The following is a 17072-nucleotide window of genomic DNA, read 5'->3' as shown; positions in this document are numbered from 1 at the left end:
TGACTTGTCGCAGCGACAATCCGTTAATGGAAGTATTGATATTGTCACATACTATCCGTTTTTGCCTGACGAGAGGAAGATTCACATTGTTGGATGGTGTAATGTAACGCATGTCAGGCTTCCTCAGCCTCTATTTCCAAATAAGGCCAGAAATCTCCATGGACATCGTGTGTTAGTGAGTACTGTTCACCATCCACCAGCAGTTATTCGGGAGGAGAAAGATGGGGAAACCGTATTTTCGGGTATCGAAGGAAAACTTTTAAGTGTCTTTAAACAGGCGATGAATTTCACCACCAGGATCAACTCACCCAACGACTCTTTACAATGGGGATATCGAATGAGCAATGGCACTTGGACAGGGATTGTCGGAGATCTTGTCTACGGAAGAGCCGATGTTGGTTTTGGAAACATATTCTACTCTAAGGGATTGGACGAGGTAGTGGACATCACGAAATCTTACGGATCGGACTATGCATGCTTTGCAGTTCCAAAGGGACTCCTCCTATCATCCCTCACGGACTTCTTGCTCCCTTTCGAGTTCCACACTTGGATTGCTCTCTTGGTTACGTTTCTGATTTCAGTCATTTTCGTCTACTTTGTTGGTAAATACAAGGAAGCTTCGGTTCTGAACCGTTTCTGGAATGTCGCAACCTATATGTTTTCTGCCCTTCTGACTGTATCCCTTCCTCAAACTCCACAATCTTTTGTGATGCGGCTAATGTTCGGATTGTGGTTCTTGTATGGGATTGTAATCGTCACGGCGTACGAAGCAACTTTTGTCAGTCTGCTCACCTTACCCGTTTCCGACCTGGGCATAAATTCATTGCCTCAACTTGCAGATTCCAATCTCCCAGTCGGAGGCTTCTACACCCTGAAGGAGTATTTTGGGATCGCGCAGGACTCGTGGTCGATGAAGATCTACAAGAGATTCACTTCCATAGCCCACCCTGAAGAACCCCTCCGTCGTGTGGGAAGGGGGGAATTTGCCCTCGTGGAGAGCAAGCGGTATTTGCAGTATCATATCAACCGTAACTTCTCATGGAAGGCGCCGATAAAAATGATCAGCGACTGCATAGTGGAGTTCCCCATTAGCTACCTCGCCCCCAAAGGGTCTCCAATCCTGAACCAAATCGATGAGGTGATCCAGCACGTGGTGGAGGCGGGTTTGGTTCTTCGGTGGGAAACGGATATCATCGGCGATGTCGCAGGTCGAGAAATAAATTTTCTGGACGGAAGTGCACAAACTGCTGGGTTTACTTTGACTCACCTGAAATCAGCTCTATTCTACTTTCTGGGCATGCAACTTCTATGTTTAATTGTCTTTCTTGGAGAACTAACTTTTAGAAAGAGGGAAACAGACTATAGAGTGACAGTGACTTCAGCTATTAGAGATTCGTAGAAATTGTCACAAAACTCAACATATTGATTTTGAAACTATTTTCGGATATCTCGAACAAACAGAAACCTGTATTTGTAAATATCTCTACCTTTCCTTTGATTTGTACACAGAGTTCTGTGTAAATTATTTCAGTTTCTGAATCTTTCTATATATTTTTTTTCTTTCAAGAAGTATTTTTTAAAATCAAAATGTCTAGTTGGTATTGCGTACAAGATTTAATTATTATATGTTTAAAAAATAATTTCTGTTGCTTGGGTAAGTACAAGAACCAACTCTGAAAATTTAAGAAAATAAATAATTATTTAATATAATACTTCAACTTAAAAGAATTCTTTACTTACTAATACTGACACTTTACATTTTCCTGGCTTTATGTGTTGAAGAAATATATAAATTAATTTTAATTTGAAAACAACATTGAGAATGAGTCACTCAAGCTCTGTGTATTCCAGAAAAAAAATGTCAGCGGAAAATGAAAATTTAAAAATAGATCAATTACAGCTTCTTCCTTTGTTCGCCTCTGCGGTTGAGTTGTTAACTCGCAATCTTATTACAGAGGGTTCTTGGTTCGAGTCGCAGCTTAGCCATGTGTGTTTCTCTATAAGTGTCTTAATCAAATTTATCCAATCAAAGAGTGGCAGAAATGAAACGTTATCAACTCTAGAAGCTTGAATCTAGTGTTAGTAACACAAACGTACTCCAGACAGCAACTTTGGAACTAAGAAATTGAGGCAATTACGACACAGGTAAGGATGTCGAAAGACGTTAATGTAATCATTGAGAATTCAGAACAAGCGTCAGAGTAAATCTAAGTTTTGAAAATCGAACCAGTAATTTTTATGTTGTTAGACTTAGTATTTTGTTATGAGTCACCATTGACACAACTATATGCAACTTGCCACGTTACAGTATGCACAATCTGGAAATAGGGCATCCATATTTTTCTAAAATAGATAAAAACAGGAAAATATTAAATTATTTGGATCACCTTAAGTTTCAGTAAGGGCAGAAAGAAAGTTATTTTATTTGAAAACTCCATGAGTTAGAGTAATAATAATTGCAATACGTTGTTCTCAATGCAGTTAATATTATGTGACGTAACGCAGAGTAGCAAAGTGAGTCTTTTAATTCTTTATGTGTTCTACTATCTGTGATGAACGAATAACAAACTCTACATTAGTTTATCATAGATCTTGATACAGTGTCACCTGTTTTGTGTATTTATATGGAGTGATATTACACATCACATTTTCATTCTCTTTCTACGTATTATTATTGTTATTTTGGTTATACTACTGAATATTTTTACGTTTTCCACATAAGATATTGAATTGAATTGAATTGAATTGAAAAGTCTTTTTATTTACTACAGAGCGGGATTCAGCCTTGGGCTGCTCTACCACCTAACTCTGGTGAATAAAAGTTACAATACATACATTTATAATACTGAATAATACTGAAATCAAATAACAAAACATGAATGAATTTGACATAAATGAAAAATAATAAAATTATAAGAGAATACAATGACAGATACATTAACACACACACACACACATACACACGTGTACATACGCAATTTCCAAATCGATACTAAAATAGCATGCATACAGGATGAAATGAATATTTGTTGTGTCAGATAAGTGTTTGCAAAATACATGGTTTTACTTTACTTGATTCCTGTTGCTTAGCCGTACGAGCTAATGTTCAATTGTTGTCTTTGCAATAAAAATAGTACGACTTGTTCTTTGAAGTTTTTGGGTGTTGTAGCAAAAGAAACATAATCGGGAAGAGCATTCCAAACCTTTGCAGACCAGAGGGAGAAGGAGCCTTCGAAACTGACAGCAGAGTGGCGGGGAATGTCGATTTTTCGCCGACCTCTAGTATTGTATGGATGTATGGAATTTCTAAATGCCAGTTTCTCGTGGAGATAGCTAGGTTTTTGCAATTTTAATACTTTATATACACATGTTCTAAAGTCAGAACACCGGGTACAATAGCTCAGCATTCTGTACTTTCTTTCATGTTGTTCAGTGTTTAGTCCTTGTAAATTATACAATAGCAGACAAACTTTGGAAATAAACACACACACAAATTTGAATACCTGCTCCCATCATCAAACTTCTCCTTACTTGTTTTAGGAGACACATTTCCTTAGAAATATCATTCCCCTAAAATTATGTTTTGTGGCAAGGGCTCCATTTTTACTGAGCATCACAATTTCGTCGGAATCTAAAGATTGAGATGGGATTGAATTGTTGTTTTAAGTCTACTTTATGCACAGAAAGGCTAATCGGAACTGGACCTACAATCTAAAGTGGGATCCGAACCACTATGTGAAGATTGACATGGAATAAAAACTTTTAACCGATTGAGTAATGCCACACAATGTTGGAAACCTTCTGGACAATTGGCCATCAAGTTTTCAATCCTGCACATAAAGTTGGTAATAAGAACAATGGCAATAACGAAGAAGTATTACTATTGACAAAATGTTAGATACAAGCCGACTATAGTCCAGAGTAGTAGAGGGGTGATTGGCAGATTGGGTACCAAAACTGGGAGAGCAAGAACAGTTTACTTTCTGTTGGTAGCAATAAGAGGCCATAATACGGAACAAAAAGTGGGGGGCAGCTACAACTGCAACCCAATTCGCCGCCACTGGCCCAGAGTTATAAAAGTGCAGAAGCTCAAGAGAAGTGAATTTCAAATATGTCCTTTCCAAAACCTGCCACTTGTGGCCATGTCACCGGAATTTGTAAATCCAAGCCTCATGCGAAAATACTTCAAGTTGTGGAGGGACCCAAGCATCGAAGTGAAGCAAAGTCGTTAATTTTGAAAACGCAATAATGCACAGCAACATCCTACATGTTGCATGTATTAAGGTGAAATATATGTGGTTTCTAGATGACTTGTCTGCTTCTGAATTTGAACAAAATCGGTCGAAAGATGGCGGACGAAAAATTGATTTTCCCACGTTTGGAGCACACCAAGATGTTCTGATGATCTCTGGCTAGAGTACACTGACGGAGATTATGAAACGTGTTTCTCAGAAATTTAGGGTATCTATTAAGCATTAGGCACGCTAATGAATACTATCGAACATAGTGTGTGTGTGTGTGTGTGTTTTCTTGGGGTGGGATTGGGTGGGGTGGGAAAAATTTGGGATCCATTTAGATCTTTTGGTCTTAAAATTTTCACAGGAGCCAAATGCAGTACTTTGAAGGAATGTTCTGGAAATCGGTCAAGGTGGTTAAGCATGGCGGATTATTAATCTACAGCAACAAATCTTTGTAGAAAACACCTGACGCGCTTAATGCCTGGAAGATATATTTTATTTACAAAACAAGTTCTGAGCACAAAGAATAGAATTTATTACAACTTATCCATTCGAAATATTTTTAAGAAAATAATTTCGTTTTATGTAGCACAATAGTTTTGTAATAGATCTGTTTTAGTATAATAGTAAAAAAAAAGTTATAGGGTAAAATAAGGTAATCTAGTGGCAAGGGTTATTTGGTGATAATTGTCCTAACTTACTCCACACCATAACCTTTGCATTAGATGAGATGGTTCGCGGTGCTCATCTTCTCAAATGCATAATCATGAACACCGCCAACTCATCTAATGCATAGGTTAAGCTGTGACATACGTTAGAACAATTATCACCAAGTAACCTATGCCACCTAATTAACTTACTTTATCCTATATTAAAGTGTTCATTTTGACATCTTATATTCAGATACAATTTAATTACACTGCACTTACGTCTCAACAGGTTATTTTGACTGCTACAAAAATAAATATTGAAATCGAATAGAATTAGTACTTGCAAGACTATCATAAATTATGCCATAAACGTTTTTAAAATGACACTTAAGAGCCATTGTTTTGAAATTCGAACTAAGTGAGATAGTTGTATTTCTTGATTGGCTTCATTTTTTATATATTGAAGTAGGTCATGAGAAATTAATATGGTGCAATTTTGAGACCTTGAATTTTTTCCTCTCCCCTGTAGAAAATGTCAAAGTTCAAGGTCAGACCGACCATTTTTCAAGGAAAGTGAAACATGGGTAAGTTTGGAGTGCTGTATCTTTGGAAATCAACAACATCCCAAACTTTTGTTTTGATATACTGTTAATATAAGACTGGTTGCTTATATACATTCAATTGTTTTGATGCGACATTGTTGCTTTCCATTGTTATGATGCCAACAAAGAGGGTCCAAAATTAGCTTCTTTCCAGTTTTCGGCCCTTAATATCTTCGTTAAATAACAGTACCCCAAAGATTTGTTTACTGGGCATTGAAGCTCACTATTAGGACAAGATACCTGTTATAGCACATTACTTGGATATTGATGCTGTTAACAGATATAATCCTTTCAATACTCAAAAATTGCGAAATTCGCATCTCAAAACAGCATGAAGGTAAAAATACACTAAGTATGCCAACTTGTAGGTGAATATATGTACTAACATCAGAAAAAGAAAAAAATACCTTTGGGGCCTCGTCCCATTTTCGAGAAAATAATTTTTAAAATTTTAAGAAATGTCAATGTAAATTATCACACTTCCTCCCCTATCAGAAAGTGGAACCGACCTTTCTCCTCCCTTTATTTGTTCCAAATGGGACAGTCCATGTCTTGACAAGTTGTGGGACAGTTTTCATTTTCCTTTCTATGATGGACAGCGTAGTGGTAACGTCGCCCCCTTCTATTAAAGGTGTCTCTGGTCCTGGTTTGATGCAAGGTTGAGGTACAAGTTGTTCGGGTCCCACCTTAAACAGGAGGTCCCCAGTCCCGATTATCCTTCCTGTGCAGATAGTAGGCTTAGTAACAAAGCTGTACCAACCACTACATACAGTGGCGTACCAAGGACTTTCGAAAGGGAGGGGGATTTATACATTTTTTAGTAGCCAGCCATCTTTTTTTCCATCTTTTCTTGCCTTTGACATTCTTCTTACTGGCCTAAAGACGGGTTATGATCAATGAGGCAACGGAGGGAGGGGGGGATTGCTTTGCAAAAATTTTGCTAACTGCATTTTTTTCATCCTCCTTCACATAGAGCACAACTTCAATGTTCACTTCAAGAAGGTTGCTTGGAATGCTTGCTGTAAATCTCGTCATCTAGTTTTGTAAGACGGGAGAACTTTTTGAAGTCTTGTCCGCACCACATTTCAAAGAAAACCATGCACATTTGAAGTACCCCATTATACTTGCAAGGTGAAGTACCCGAAAATATAAATTTGTGTCTGCTGTTTTAAAATTGCTTTAAAACAATTGCCAAGATGATAACAAAAGCACGATGGATATTTGCAATAACAATATTAAATGTGATGGAAATATCATAAGCCTACTTTTTTATATACGTATGCCTATTTGAGATTGATTGCTTGATATTAAGTTATTTTACATCGCCTTTCTACCTCTTTTGTCTAATCGCGACAATGAGAATGAGTGATGATGATATGAAATTACTGAAGCAACATTCACAGAGAATAATCGTCCCCAGACCGGGATTCGAACCCGGTGGTAACCATTCCACAACGAAGGTCTGCTCGTAGGCATACCTTAACTGAAATTTTGGGAATCTCGCACAAACAGCATAGTGTTACAAGTACTGACTTCCACAAGTAAGTTATGTTCCCTTTGGTAAAATAATTACAAAATATATTTAACAAATACACTCTTATCGCAATCATGCACAACGGGGGGGGGGGGGATGATAACCCGTCCTTGGGCCAGTAAGAAGAATGTCAAAGGCAAGAAAAGATGGAAAAAAAGATGGCTGGCTACTAAAAAATGTATAAATCCCCCTCCCTTTCGAAAGTCCTTGGTACGCCACTGTATGTAGTGGTTGGTGCAGCTTTGTTACTAAGCCTACTATCTGCACAGGAAGGATAATCGGGACTGGGGACCTCCTGTTTAAAGTGGGACCCGAACAACTTGTACCTCAACCTTGCATCAAACCATGACCAGGTACACCTTTAATAGAAGGGGGCGACGTTACCACTACGCTGTCCATCATAGAAAGGAAAATGAAAACTGTCCCACAACCTGTCAAGACATGGACTGTCCCATTTGGAACAAATAAAGGAAGGAGAAAGGTCGGTTCTACTTTCTGATAGGGGAGGAAGCGTGATAATTTACATTGACATTTCTTAAAATTTTAAAAATTATTTTCTCGAAAATAGGACGAGGCCCCAAAGGTATTTTTTCTTTTTCTGATGTTAGTACATATATGCACCTACAAGTTGGCATACTTAGTGTATTTTTACCTTCATGCTGTTTTGAGATAGGTCTAATTCTAAAGATGCGAATTTCGCAATTTTTGAGTATTGAAAGGATTATATCTGTTAACAGCATCAATATCCAAGTAATGTGCTATAACAGGTATCTTGTCCTATTAGTGAGCTTCAATGCCCAGTAAACAAATCTTCGGGGTACTGTTGCTTAACTAAGTTATTAAGGGCCGAAAACAGGAAAAAACTGTATTTTGGACCCTCTTTGTTGGCATCATAACAATGGAAAGCAACAATGTCGCATCAAAACAAATGAATGTATATAAGCAACCAGTCTTAAATGAACAGTATATAAAAACAAAAGTTTGGGATGTTGTTGACTCCAAACTTACCCATGTTTCACTTTCCTTAAAAATTGGTCGGTCTGATTTTGAACTTTGACATTTTCTACAGGGAAGGGAAAAAAATTTCAAGATCTCAAAATTGCACCATATTAATTTCTCATGACCTACTTCAACATATAAAAAATTGAAGCCAATCAAAAAATACAACTATCGAAATATCCCTTTTTTGTTCGAATTTCATAATAATAGCTCTTACTTAACTACAATAGTTTTTTTTTTAAAAAAAACATGAACTTTATTTAATTTTGTATGCAAGACAAACGCTCGATAACGCGAACCTTTAATTTATTTGAATATTCGGCATAGGGCAGTATTAGATTTTACAACTGTTAACTTCCACACTACTTAAATTAATGATGTTTCATGAAAACTTACAAAGTAAATTTTACTTGTAAGCCGTTGTAGATTGCGGAAAGATGTTACCAAATTTTGTTCCAAGAAAATCTTATTTATGTAAATAAACAAAGTCAACAACTAACTCTATTAACGAAATGTACCTGTCCTTAAATCAAATTATACACTCAATGAAATATGTTTATCATTAACACAGCCCCCTTCTTTCTTATTAACGATATGGATCACATTTGCTGCTGTGTATTTTGCGATCAACAAACAACACGCTGCAACATATTGGATTTTTTTCGTTTTTACCTTCGTTAAATTATCATTACATGGGTTTCTACTATTAATAAATGTGTGTTGATTCTTCTACGCCTGTATGAATATTGGAAACACAATTTCAAGAAAATTTTCTTGCATCGATAAAATAAAAAGTATGTCTCATCGTTATGTCGACCACCCTTTTTCATTATTAGGACATGCATGCTGTATTTCGCGATCAATGTTGACGTGCTCATTTACAAGCAAATGGATGTAGCAACTGTACGTACTTCATATTACGTGCTTTTTATCAGTTGGAAAGATAACACAGCTTACAGGCAATGTAAATAGCTTCATATCGCTTAATATCAACTTTATTCTCGATTACACGAAAAAATGTTTGATTTCGATCATATATAATTATGTTTTGACGAGTGTTGCTTGCTTTCAGTACATTAATCAGCACTAATATTTGTACACATATAACAAGTTGTTACTAAGCAATTTCCTATTTATTACTATTCAAAGACTCTATGGTTGTTACTGCACACCATACTACATTACATAAACCCAGAAAATTGATATGGGTATTGTATTTAATATAACATATTTTTATTAATACTTAAATAACACTATAAAAGGCATATAATGCTATTTGCTCTACATTTTGAAGTTTTGAGATCGAAAAATACTGTGAAATATTTTTCAGATTACATTTGAATGAATTTACTTTTCTTTGCTTATGCTATTACAGGGTGAAACGAAAGTCCTTAAACACCACCTATTAAATGTAATGGATTTATGCTTGGATACAATTGATCATGACAGAAACAGATGAGGGGACAGGGAAAAACATATATGTGTGCGTCAAGTGGACTTTAGATTTTCACATTAACTAGTTTCTAAGATATCAGTAGATCGCATTAGATAGCTCTACTTGTTGGTAGTTCTATCGGTTCACAAAAAATAACTTTTAAACCATAGTAGTTACTGAGAAAGTTCCATCTAGTAAGAAGACGAGGTTATCCAACCATCAATATGGCTGCCACCGCAAATCTGCGAAATAGAGGAGTTCGACGTTATCCGCTGTAGTGTATATAATCTGTTCTGGCCCATTTTCAGAATTTCTCTTACCATATCTCTACATATTGTGGTCTTGAAAACTAATACAACTGGGTTTCTATATAGGATTCATAACATACTATATATTTTGCACCCAGGTTCAAAAAACACGAAATATGTATTGTACATAAGAAAAATAACAATAAGCAAGGGTGGATTTAGAAAGAGGGCTTGGGGGTCCCGCCCCTCTTCCTGCCCCTCGCCAGCTGAAATATATTAATTTCGTGATGCAGACTTAGCAGAGATAGGATAATGTTGCGAACTGGCCAAATAACTAATTGCAGTAAAAGGGGATGTTAAGAATACGTTTAGGTTACAGTAGCATCATCATTAACCATACAAATGGCAGACATTTCAGCAGTTACACTTTTTTGTAATTTTACCTGAAGTAAGTACCTAGTAATGATATTCTACACCATATGAATTGAGTGAACACGATGAGTATCTTTTGCACTGTGTGTCCTGTTAAACTTCTCTCGTATGAATTAACTTGTATTATAGTTTGAGATTAACAAAAATGTGTGTACATTACAGAGTGTACAAGGTCTCGTCTTGGTACACTTCTGTTCAGAGAATCTGGCACACTCGTTTGAGTTAAAGATCAGCTTCGGAGCCGATCGAGTGTGGCAGTACAGCCGAAGTAAAGGTTCGGGAAAACAGCACTCTGAAGTGTTGCTTACCACTAAAGTTTTTCACCGGATGCAGGGAATTTTCTGACTTGGCGACTGAAAAGAAACGACGATTACAGGAAAGCCTTGCATTTTAATTATTAATGCAATGCAGTGTCCAATTTTACAAGAGAATGGCGGGAAAAAATCAGGAAAATATGTTCGAGATACTCAGTATCCCATAACTAATAAAAGAAAAACCTATACCTCAATCCCTTCGCTTGGGGAAAAGCTCATGTGCATTTGAAAGCAGAGGGGAGTGGATGGTGGTTCCATTATCTCTTTCCCTAGCTTAACGTAACAGCAAGGTCGACATTCACGAAGAGGACCCGGTTTCGAATTCCGACCTGAGCGTGGGTATTCTTTGAGAGTGTCCCTTCATCATTTTCCCCCATCATCATTTATCTTCTTCGTCGCGATTAAATAAAAGTGGAAGAAAAGCGACGCTAACAAAAGATAAATCAAATTGACAATCAAGATGCGGACGGAAGAAAAAAAAATCCAATGCAATAATAATATTTATCACGGCCCGATTGAAGAGACTTCAGGATCACTTTCGTTACTTTCTCTTACGTATGCAAACTGCTTTTCTAGCTTGTAATTTGAACACGAAAGTAGCATAATAAGCTCCCGAAATCAGTACAGGCTGCATGGATGTCTTCATATTTTCCTTAATCGTCAAATAGTTACTTTTAAATTATAATTATGTATGAGCTATTGACTTACTAGCATAACTGTATATTAATTCATGTAGGGCAAAATCTGTCTTTGCAGTTACAGATTATATGTAAAGAAAACTGTAAGTTTAATTGCAACCCTACTTTAATAATAATAAATAAATATAATAAATAAATATACACACAAATATACCAGGTGGTTATAATTAAAGTGACGGTGTTCAGAGTGGTACAGCACGGGCTGTAATGAAAGTAGCAGTCTGAAACTTCGTAAATATGCTAATGAAGCAATGCGCTCGCGAATTATGCAAAAAAAAAAAAAAAATCAATTCTCGCCACCAGGGTAACAAATGGCGCTGTAAGCAGTCAAAACGTGGTATAGTTACAGGAAAAAGGCAGGAAAGATCAAACACATGAGAATAATGGTTCTGGGATGTTTATTAGGAAATATGTTTACCTTTACAAGAACTCTTCAATATGGCCTCCCAATTCAGCAACATGGCTTCCAGATCCTCCGATCTTAATCCATGTGACTTTTGGCTGTGGGGATATTTAAAAGATCGTGTCTATCAGGAACATGTCCGGTCTCTGCCTGATCTGAAGGCTAGCATACAACGACATGTCGCTCAGATTTCACCAGACATGCTGCGAGCAACCGTCGACCATGCCGCGTTACGGATGCAGCATGTTGCTGAATTGGGAGGCAATAATGGGCCCGTTCCGAAAGTCGCACGAGTTTAACGCGTTAAACGAGTTATGGTAACTGACCGTTCCATAAGTGCTTCCGTGCGTTTCGTGAGTTTCATTATGCTGTCCCAAAAGTCGCATTCCGTGCGTTTCGTGCAAGAACGAGATTCACCAAACGCACGGGCCAGGATGCTGGTTTGTTCCGTGAAAATCGTCTGCTCCTTGCAGACAAAGCGCGTGCTAATGGATTCAAACTGCACTAGTTCGGAAAATGTATTATAATTTTAACAGATAGCGATATGAAGCAACATGCACAAGATAAGTATGCCTTGACCGTTCTTAGAATGTGATTAAAATGAGTAACAGTGGCCATAATAGAGTTTATTTTTGCCATAAGGACATTCCTTCCGCTGACGCCATGCGGAAACTTTCTCTAAACAAAACGCTGCGCCTGCGCTTTCGCCTAGTGTGTCCCATAAGTCCGTAAAATAACTGGTTTCACCAGATTCACGAGCCTAGTTATTTTCGTTGAATGCGTTCGTTTCGTTAAGACTTTCGGAACGCACCCATTGAACAGTTCTTGTAACCATAGTTCCTAATAAACATGCCAGAACCATTGTTCTCATGTGTTCGATCTTTCCTGCCTTTCTCCTGTAACTATACCACGTTTTGACTGCTTACAGCGCCATTTTTACCCTGGTGGCGGGAATTGGAACTTTTTTTGCATAATTCGCGAGCGCATTGCTTCATTAGCATATCTACGAAGTTTCAGACTGATACTCTCATTACAGCCCGTGCTGTACCACTCTGAACACCGTCACTTTAATTATAACCACCTGGTACATATTAGTAATTGTCTAATACATAACATCTTTAAAAACAAAACTAATGCTTTAACTTACTTCAAACTTTGAAGTCCAAAAAGAGATATGTTTCTTAGAGAATTGTTCTTTCCAGATTTCGTATCTGAACCATGCTGAAGCATGCAAAAGGACTGTTTCCTGTTCTACATTTATTGGCCAATGGAATTTACGGCTTCAACATTGCGTCTTCCTTCAAGTTCACCAATGAGGATGATCTGTGGCTCAGCTGTCTTCCCCGGCTGGTGTACGCAGCTTACGTGCTGCAACCACGTGTAACTGTCGTCGTGTATAAAAGTACAGAATTTCCTGTGGAAGCCATCTTGATGGACATCCTCAAGTCAGGCACCTCGAGATTCTCAATTTATAACATCGATGATTTCACCAAAATGAGTCGAAATCCACCGAAACCTTACACTGCGAATAGATGTTGTTGTTTCGTCTTCTTGATCAAAGATATGAGATCCATCAAATCGGTAGCAAACAGTAGTACATCCTTGCCATGCTGGAAAGGTGCAAGTCGTGTGATATTGGCTGTGAGTAACTTGAAACTCTTCGCAGAAAACGTGGCTCAATTGACTGGTATATTGTGGAAGAGAAAGATTGTGAACGTAGTACTGGCTATGCAGAAGGAAAATGGAAATATTTCTTTTGTAACTTACAATCCTTTCACTGTAGGCGAAAATTCAAGTGGTACCCTTGTTGGATGGTGCAGTGTGGCAAATGTAAACATTGAAAACAAATTGTTCCCAAACAAAGTCAAGAATCTTCATGGACATCCCATACGAGTGAGTACATTTCATCATCCCCCTGCTGTTGTTATGATTGAGGAACATGGTGATACGAAGTGTTCTGGTGTTGAAGGAAAGCTACTGGGTTCATTTGAAGAGAAAATGAACTTCACAGTCGATGTAAACGAGCCAGAAGATGGATTCTACTGGGGATATCCCATGGATAATGGAACATGGACTGGTTTGGTGGGAGACTTAGCGTATGGAAGAGCAGACATGGGATTTGCGAATTTCTTCTACTCTGACGGACTCGGAAAAATTGTAGATCTAACTCATTCTTATGGATCAGATGCTGCTTTGTTTGCAGTTTCTAAGCCTAACTCTGTTTCCCCTTTGGCGGATCTTCTGTTGCCTTTCACATATTCTACCTGGCTTGCTGTACTGTTAACGTTTGCAGTAACAACATTTTTTGCTTACTTTGTAGCCATACAGCAGAAAAATTCGACACTAGGTACTTTCTCCAATATATCGATTTATCTCTTTTCTACTACACTCGCCCAGTCAAGTCCTCGTACTCCAGTTTCCTCTACAATGAGGCTAGTGTTTGGACTGTGGCTGTTGTATGGAGTTATCATTACGGCAGCTTATAATTCAACTTTCGTTAGCTTGGTCACTTTGCCCACACACGCAAACGACATCGACTCTCTCTCTGAGCTAGCCGATTCCGAACTCCAAGTAGGAGGATTCTTCACCATGAAGCAGTACTTTGACGACACAACGTCCGCAAAACTCTTTGACAGGTACGAGACCGTGGCCGACTCCGAGGAAGCACTGAAAAGGGTGGAGGATGGAAAATTCGCTCTTTTAGAAAGCAAAGGTTACCTAGAATACCAAACGAACTACAATTTCAGCTGGAAGAGGCCCATTCACCTGGTCAGAGACACAGTGGCGGAATTTCCCATCAGTTACCTTTTGCCCAAAGGGTCCCCACTTCTGGACCAGCTGGATGTCATCATCCAATGGGTGGTGGAGGCTGGACTGGGCAACCAATGGGAAAAAGAAGCGACTGGCGCTGTTACTGCAGCAGGTAGCGAAAGTCTGAAAGCTGCAAGTGGGGAATCCCTCACTTTTACATTAATTCAACTCAAGTCCGTTTTCCTTTACTTTCTGAGTGCTCATCTGTTCAGTTCAACTGTGTTCCTTTTTGAGTTAATATTGAGTAAACATGTAAATTCAAGACTGAAACTGATTGATTGAAGCAATTCAAGATTGACTGCAGCAAAACTAAAGTCACGAAAAACACGAAATGAGAGCCTGGTAAGAAAGAAATTAGCAGAATAAACATTGTCAAACAGTGAATTATACACGAAACTGATACCAACACAAAATATTTAGATAAATTCCATACAAAACGGAATTTCCAATTCCACTCTTCCCGGTATTGTTTGTAATTTGGTCAATGCATATATTCAAATCCATATCACTACCGATAATATGTTAATTACGAAAGTTTTGAAAATTTAAATAACATTTTGTACGGTATATATATTTATAAAAAAACAACAGAATAAGTTATAACTAGCACTTTTTAAATATATTTTGTTTCGGGAAAAATAACAATTGCTTAAAATTAATTTCTGATAATACTACATATTGTCAAATGACTGTCCGTAGTTTCTTGTATAAAGAAAATTTCAAATTTTTACATGACATGAATTTTTAGAATTGCATAACCTCATTGTAGTTGCAAATGGTAATTTGGGATTTTATAAAAAGCAGCTCACATGTATAACATGCCGGTTACATTTAAGAAGATAAAACAAGTAGTGTAATATACGGTATTATTGGGCCAAAACTTTTCTTGTATTAAAATTAGGCTAAGATGCCTATAAAAGTTTATTATTCAAGTGTCCCCCTCTATCAAATTTAAGATTTTTGTACAATATTACTGGGATGAAGAGGGAAGAGGTATTTTTGATTGAATAGAAATATTTAAAACTAAGGCAAAATGTCTATAAAATCTTATTGCTACTGTGTATAACCTACGATTTTTGAGCTTCTGAGAAAGGATGACCTCTTTTTTTAGATTAATTTGGATACAGCTGTATGATAAGTGGTAATCAATGCCCCCACGGTAAAGTATGTGTGCCACATGATAAAATACATCTCTTATCGTCATGTGGGTCCAGAGCCACTTTTCTTACAATATTTGTGGTCAACAAATGATCCACACTCTGGATTCTACATTCTGATGTTCTAATTAACCTATCTGATTTAAGACAATCTTCGTAATCTTTAAATTCAAGCTCTTTATCTACAATTACTCTACCAACGCCCTTGGCTTTTTTAGTAACACCACCACTACATGTTTTAAAACTATACATCTTGGCCCTTAACCCAGGAAATCCTACAATAACATCGCCAAGTGTCTCATCTTTTAATTTGCCAGGCACCTTTTTGTTGTGGGGTTGAATTTTTGAATGTTCACTGGTATCAAAATATTTAAATAATTCAGGATGTGATATATCTTTATAAACATCTTCTGTTTGAATATCAAGAATAAAACTATCTGTGTCCATATACATTAATTTTATACGATCACCATAAAAAGGTTTCATCACATCATAATATAATTTTAACATATGTAATTTTGCCAATTCTAATATCACCACCCCTACATAAATAGGTTTATCAAACTTAATTTTTGTTTTTTTCATGTTGAAGAGTGCCATATTCTCATCATAAATTCTTCTATAATTAAAATTCGGCTTTGCCACTAATTTTTTGCTCCGGCTGGGGTCGGTAACTAATTTAACATCACTATGCTTTCTAACATTTTCTATAGTTTTGCCATATACTGAATTTACCATTAATTTAAACAAAGTTTTATCAAATTGGCTTACTGCAGATGTTCGAAGCTCGGTGTTCGTATCAATATATGATTTCAACCATCTTGAGTGCCTGAATCTCAAAACTTTGCCAACCTTAGTTACTTTAACACCATGACGCAACAGAAACTGCAGGTTTTTGTAATATATTACATAATCCTGTTTTGATTCCAAAGTCATCATTAACTTTTTTTGTTTAGAATTAGGTGAACACTTAAATTCAGAAATTGGGGGCAAATCAGAAAACTTATTGTGTAAATCTTCAGGAATTATCAGATCAACCTCTAAGAATAGACCATAGTGACTGTCATCAAAATCCTGAAGATCCCCAATACTAAAATTTTCAACCCACTCAAGTCCTGCATATGGCAATTTACCCATCATAGCATACCCATACAAATTATTTGCATCCACATAAAGTATATAATTTGATGGCAATTCTGGATCATAATTAGAAATATATTTATTATTAGCTCTGGCATATCTCTGAGAACATTGCACCATGCCCCCTCTTATACATTGCTCCATAAACAAGTACATATCTTGATCTTGGATTAAATTTAACTCCATTTTAGTGTTTAAAAACATTGCAGACCATGCTAGCCCTGGAGCACTATAGAAATAAATTGGATCTAGCTTATAATTTTTTATTGAAGATTTTCTAAATGCCTGAAGTATATCGGCTAAAAGAGTTTTAAATATGCCTTGTGATAATCACCAAATGTCTGGCATTTTAAATTAGTCCACATCAACTGAGCATGGTGATAATCTTCATCAGTGATTTCGGATGCCCTT

At 37.0% G+C, this 17072-nt stretch overlaps 2 protein-coding genes across 2 annotated transcripts; both read left to right on the top strand.

Moving 5' to 3' along the window:
- Nucleotides 1-280: 280 nt before the first annotated feature.
- LOC145992440 (ionotropic receptor 21a-like) lies at nt 281-1399 on the top strand. The gene has a single exon (XM_083128824.1). It carries the CDS (start codon nt 281-283, stop codon nt 1397-1399), a length of 1119 nt encoding a protein of 372 aa, XP_082984950.1.
- Nucleotides 1400-12771: 11372 nt separating this feature from the next.
- LOC145992439 (ionotropic receptor 21a-like) lies at nt 12772-14646 on the top strand. Its single transcript, XM_083128823.1, has one exon. The coding sequence runs from the start codon at nt 12772-12774 to the stop codon at nt 14644-14646; it is 1875 nt and encodes a 624-aa protein (XP_082984949.1).
- The last annotated feature ends 2426 nt before the right edge of the window (nt 14647-17072 follow it).

This window comes from Lepisma saccharinum, chromosome 9 (assembly GCF_977018435.1).
Source record: "Lepisma saccharinum chromosome 9, izLepSacc3.1, whole genome shotgun sequence".
Taxonomy (NCBI): Eukaryota; Metazoa; Arthropoda; class Insecta; order Zygentoma; family Lepismatidae; genus Lepisma; species Lepisma saccharinum.
This window is presented reverse-complemented; position numbering and strand designations above follow the sequence as displayed.